Source organism: Sinocyclocheilus anshuiensis, unplaced genomic scaffold, assembly GCF_001515605.1.
Source record: "Sinocyclocheilus anshuiensis isolate Anshui unplaced genomic scaffold, SAMN03320099.WGS_v1.1 scaffold137, whole genome shotgun sequence".
Lineage (NCBI taxonomy): Eukaryota > Metazoa > Chordata > Actinopteri > Cypriniformes > Cyprinidae > Sinocyclocheilus > Sinocyclocheilus anshuiensis.
In genome coordinates this window covers 114509-119311 of record NW_015537932.1, presented here as the reverse complement: position 1 = coordinate 119311, position 4803 = coordinate 114509, and the positions used below count along the sequence as shown (strand labels likewise).

The 4803-nt window shown below is 34.7% G+C and overlaps 1 protein-coding gene across 2 annotated transcripts in view; it reads right to left on the bottom strand.

Moving 5' to 3' along the window:
• Positions 1 to 57: 57 nt before the first annotated feature.
• Positions 58 to 4803, bottom strand: part of cunh5orf34 (chromosome unknown C5orf34 homolog) — a 12082-nt gene continuing 7336 nt past the window's right edge. The window contains exons 7-12 of one of the 2 annotated variants that reach the window (XM_016446680.1): positions 2948 to 3017; positions 2699 to 2857; positions 1059 to 1180; positions 856 to 978; positions 534 to 574; positions 58 to 435 (exon numbers count right to left, since the gene is read on the bottom strand). In XM_016446680.1, the coding sequence (XP_016302166.1) occupies positions 266 to 435; positions 534 to 574; positions 856 to 978; positions 1059 to 1180; positions 2699 to 2857; positions 2948 to 3017 (685 nt within the window). In that variant the 3' untranslated portion in view covers positions 58 to 265. The remainder of the gene's footprint in view (positions 436 to 533; positions 575 to 855; positions 979 to 1058; positions 1181 to 2698; positions 2858 to 2947; positions 3018 to 4803) is intronic. The other variant, XM_016446688.1, reaches the window with a different exon arrangement.

Genomic DNA, 4803 nt, shown 5'->3' with positions numbered 1-4803 from the left:
TATTCATTTATATTTTATTTATTTTTCTAAAGACTTCTTAGTATTAAAATAATGGGAATTGGGGCTAAATGTGCTTAAACGTCCTAAAAAAACAGGACTTTTTTTTTTATTTCATTTACAATAAAATAGAGTTTTGGTGTGAAATATGACCCAGATATGTTCTTGACAGGTTTAGTGAGACTCATGTATCTCATTACATTTCACTGAATAAGTTCCATAAAAGCAAACAATTTTTTGGGAAAGCCGTACGTGTCTGCATTCAGTTCTACCGTCTGTCTGATAAGAGCGTGTCAATGTCCTGTATGGCTCTGGAGGTTTTCTGCAGAGCCTCAGAGATGCAGTTCTCTGTGAGTTTGATCTCAGGTCGGTCAGAAGAACGCTCACAGCTCAAAGATCTTCCTGTAGGACGCAGGACGGGGCTGTTCTCCAACAAAACTGATGGATATGTTAAAGAAATATCTACCCAAGGGCATTCTGCTCTCAATAATCAAACTCCACACCAACTCAGTCACATAATCTCACAAAAAGGATACAGTTAAACCTCTTGATCTTTTCCAGTTCAGAAACAACAGACCTGTAGGAATGTAAGAAATCAGGATGAAGAAGAGATAGTTCACTCAAAATTTTGTTTTCTACCATAAATACTCAAGTTTTCCGTGTAAAACTTTGTACACCAACAAACAAGCTTCATTCTCTATTTTAAAATTCCATGGAAAAACATACTTGTTTTGAATGACATTTCCAGGTGAACTATCCCTTTAAGAGTGACTGATATGCATCTTCCAGGTCATGTGATGCAAATGAATATAATAATAATAATAAATAATGATCCAGGGAATAAGAGCTCCTTAATACCTGTACGTTATTGGCTGAGGTGTGTCACAATGGGCGGAGTCTGAGAGAGCCACGCCCACTGCACTCATGCTCTGATCTGTCTGCTTTACCCAGTCACACCACTGCACTACTGCCGACACATACCTGAGAGAGAAAGAGACAAAACAAGAAATTAAGGATTTTCAGAAGCAATTGGTGCAATGAATATTACATCATCTCTTTACCTTTGATAAGTTTGGTCTGTCTCAACTTGGACAAGAGTTTGGTGCCCATCTGGCAAATTGAGCTGGCACCACCTGTGAGATGGTCTGGTTTCTGCCCTGAGTTTCTGTTCCATTTCTCCACACTGCCATCACAAATACATAACATTTTTTTAAAAATCATGAATTCATAACCTTTAAAAAAATTACAGGATTTGAAACAATTTTGTTTATTGACATGGTTCCAACAAAACTGAATTTACACTCCTTTGAGAATATGTGACATGCTGATTGATTAAGGCTGGGACAATAAATAAATAACAAAGGAAAATTAAAGTAAATTATATAAATGTAAAATAGGAAAAAAAGGTTTTCAAAAGTCACAGTTTTTCACTAAATTAACACAAAGAAAAAATATATTTAATTATAATTTATGTTCAACAATTCAATTACACATAGTAATAAATCAGCAATATTCAATCATATTATTATTACATAATGATAATTTTTATTTATTTAAAATAAAGTTTTAATTTATGAAAAACACCACGTAGCACTGCACTTCTGTGAACATGTTTGCACAATGCTGCAAACAAATTGTTGAATTTTAGTTTGAATATACATAAATGGAACCTAATTCACCTTAAAACGTAGCCTTTTAATGGTTGTAAGCATATCAAAATGTTTCAACTCATTAACTGGTGAAGAGCTGAATAAATGTGCAAGTAAGTGAGTTGATTCATTATCTGGAATTAGGGCTGTCAAAATGGCTGAAAAACTAAAATCTAATTTTGTACTTAAATATGATCAAAATTCGAATCATATTCGAATTTAAAATGCGTAATTTCAGTTAGGGTGAAGAAAAGCTTTTGGATTCTCTCTTGAGGGCGCATCGAGAAAAATATTACTAATGCACGTTTATTCAAAGCATAAGATAACATAACATCTGTGAAAAAAAGTGCATAATATTTAAAATAATGTTTATAAACCAATTATAATTAATTAAGTTGCTTAAACAACTATAAACAAAACAGCATCATGTATGTATGCATAGTTTAATACAAAGGGCGGAAAGCCAATCACACAGAGTACATTTTTCATTTAAAAACATGAGTTGCAGTGGGATGGGGGAAAAAACCCACCATAAAGTCTTGATATATGTTTTTTTTTTTTTTCAAAGTTAAACTTGCATTAATTTTACATTGCTTTCTAAACATGCAGCTCTTTTGTGCGAGATGCGAGTGCAATGGTGATAGATGTCCCTCTAGAAAATGCGCGAAATATGTGTTCTGTGTGAACGGCTTGGTTTCAGTTTTGATGTAAACAAGATCTTCTCCGCATTGATGTTCTCTTTTTCCACAATATTTTTAATGAACAATGCAGCAGCACCGCATCTAGTGGCTTCAACTGGATAGGTTAACAAAAACATTATAATGCAGTGACACTTACATCGTCATCGCATCTCGTGCGCCACTGATAAGCCTGCCTCCTTAATGCACACCTAAAATTCGAATGCAACTTTTTTGCATTCGAACTTGGATTTTTATTTTAATTTCAATTAATATTTGAAATTCTCTTTTTTTTTGACAGCCCTATCAGGAATAGGATATTATCCCCTGTGTCAGTGTGTGGTTGTATTCTAATGAAGTACATCCGTGATGTACCTGTGCAGGTGTATAGGTGTCGGACTTCCACATCATCTGCGCTCTAACTCCATCCAGAAACAAGACCTCGACAGTCCCGTCGGAGAGAGCTTTAAAATATCCCGTACCTGCCACCATTACCTCCTGAACCACACATACACAATCACACACCGCAGCCTGCTGAAGACAGAACCGTTATCATCATACACATCCATATACACTGGACACGATGGACAGAGCGAGTATCCATCAGAGAGAAATCACACGCACCTCGTTCCAGCAGTAAAGAGAGAGCGGGGCCCTCAGGGAGCTTCTGGCCTGGATGAAGCATTTCAAAATCCTAATGAAACAGAAACAAAAAAATACTAATATATGTGACCCTGGAGCGCAAAATCAGTCTTAAGTCGCTGGGGTATATTTGTAGCAATAGCCAAAAATACATTGTATGGGTCAAATTTATAGATTTTTCTTTTATGCCAAAAATCATTAGGATATTAAGTAAAGATCATGCTCCATGAAGATATTTTGTAAATTTCCTACTGTAAATATATTAAAACTTTTTGATTAGTAATATGCATTGCTAAGGACTTCATTTGGACGACTTTAAAGGTGATTTTCTCAATATTTTGATTTTTTTTGCACCCTCAGATTCCAGATTTTCTGTATCTCAGCCAAATATTGTCCTATCCTAACAAATCATACATCAATGGAAAGCTTATTTATTCAGCTTTCAGATGATGTATAAATCTCAATTTCGAAAAATTTACACTTAAGACTAGTTTTGTGGTCCAGGGTCACATATGCAAGTTTGTGGAATACACAAAATATATACTACCGTTCAAAAATTGGGATTGTTGTTAAGATTTTTTTATGTTTTTGAGAGAAGTCTTTAATGCTCACCAAGGCTTCATTTATTTGATAAAAAATTACAGTAAAACTGTAATATTGTGAAATATTATTACACTTTCAAATAACTGTTTTCTATTGTTACATATTTTAAAATGTAATTTATTCCTGTGATGGAAAAGCTTTTACTCCAGTGCCACATGATCCTTCAGAAATCATTCTAATATGCTGATTTGCTGCTCAAGAAACATTTACTATTATGTTGATTAAGTTGTGTTGCTTAATATTTTTGTGGAAACTAGAATTCCTCGATGAATAGAAAGTTCAAAAGAACAGCACTTTTTAAAAATAGAAATCGTTTGAAACATTATACAGGTATTTCATGTCATTTTGATCAATTTAATGCATCCTTACATTTTTTTGTAACTAAAAATGAGCTCAATTCAAATGACTAACCATCAGTATGAGCAATAGTAACAGTGCAGCTCGACTTAAAGGGGTCCTACTATGCTTTTTCACTTTTTCAACTTTAGTCTGTAATGTTCCTGTTTGAGCATAAAAAAGATCTGTAAAGTTACAAAGCTCAAAGTCCAATTCAAAAGGAGATATTTTATTTAACAGAAATCACCTTTCAAAAACTACAACGAACGACTCCTTTGGACTACAACGCATATTTTCCGGGATTTGTGATATCACAAAGATCGACGAATGGGACGAGACCTGGTTGAGCTGCACTAGAGAAGGCAACGAGTGTTATCACTATGTCGTAGACACGCTAGCTTTCCCAAGGCAGACGAACTTAGAGTGGTTACAATCATCCGGTTTTAAATCACGCTCAAAATGATTTGATTTTGACGCAATATTTACATTGAAGCTCGCAGCAGGCGATGACATTATATGTCAGCTGATACATGAACTATTCGAGCCGTTCATGCCAGACTGGGGAGAGAGCTGTTGTAATAAAAAAAAAAGCGCTATATATAAATGTAACAAATTATTAATAATGTAAAATATACACTGAACAAAATTATAAATGCAACACTTTTGTTTTTGCCCCCATTTTTCATGAGCTGAACTCAAAGATCTAAGACTTTTTCTATGTACACAAAAGGCCTATTTCTCTCAAATATTGTTCACAAATCCGTCTAAATCTGTGTTAGTGAGCACTTCTCCTTTGCCGAGATAATCCATCCACCTCACAGGTGTGGCATATCAAGATGCTGATTAGACAGCATGATTATTGCACAGGTGTGCCTTAGGCTGGCCACAATAAAAGGCCA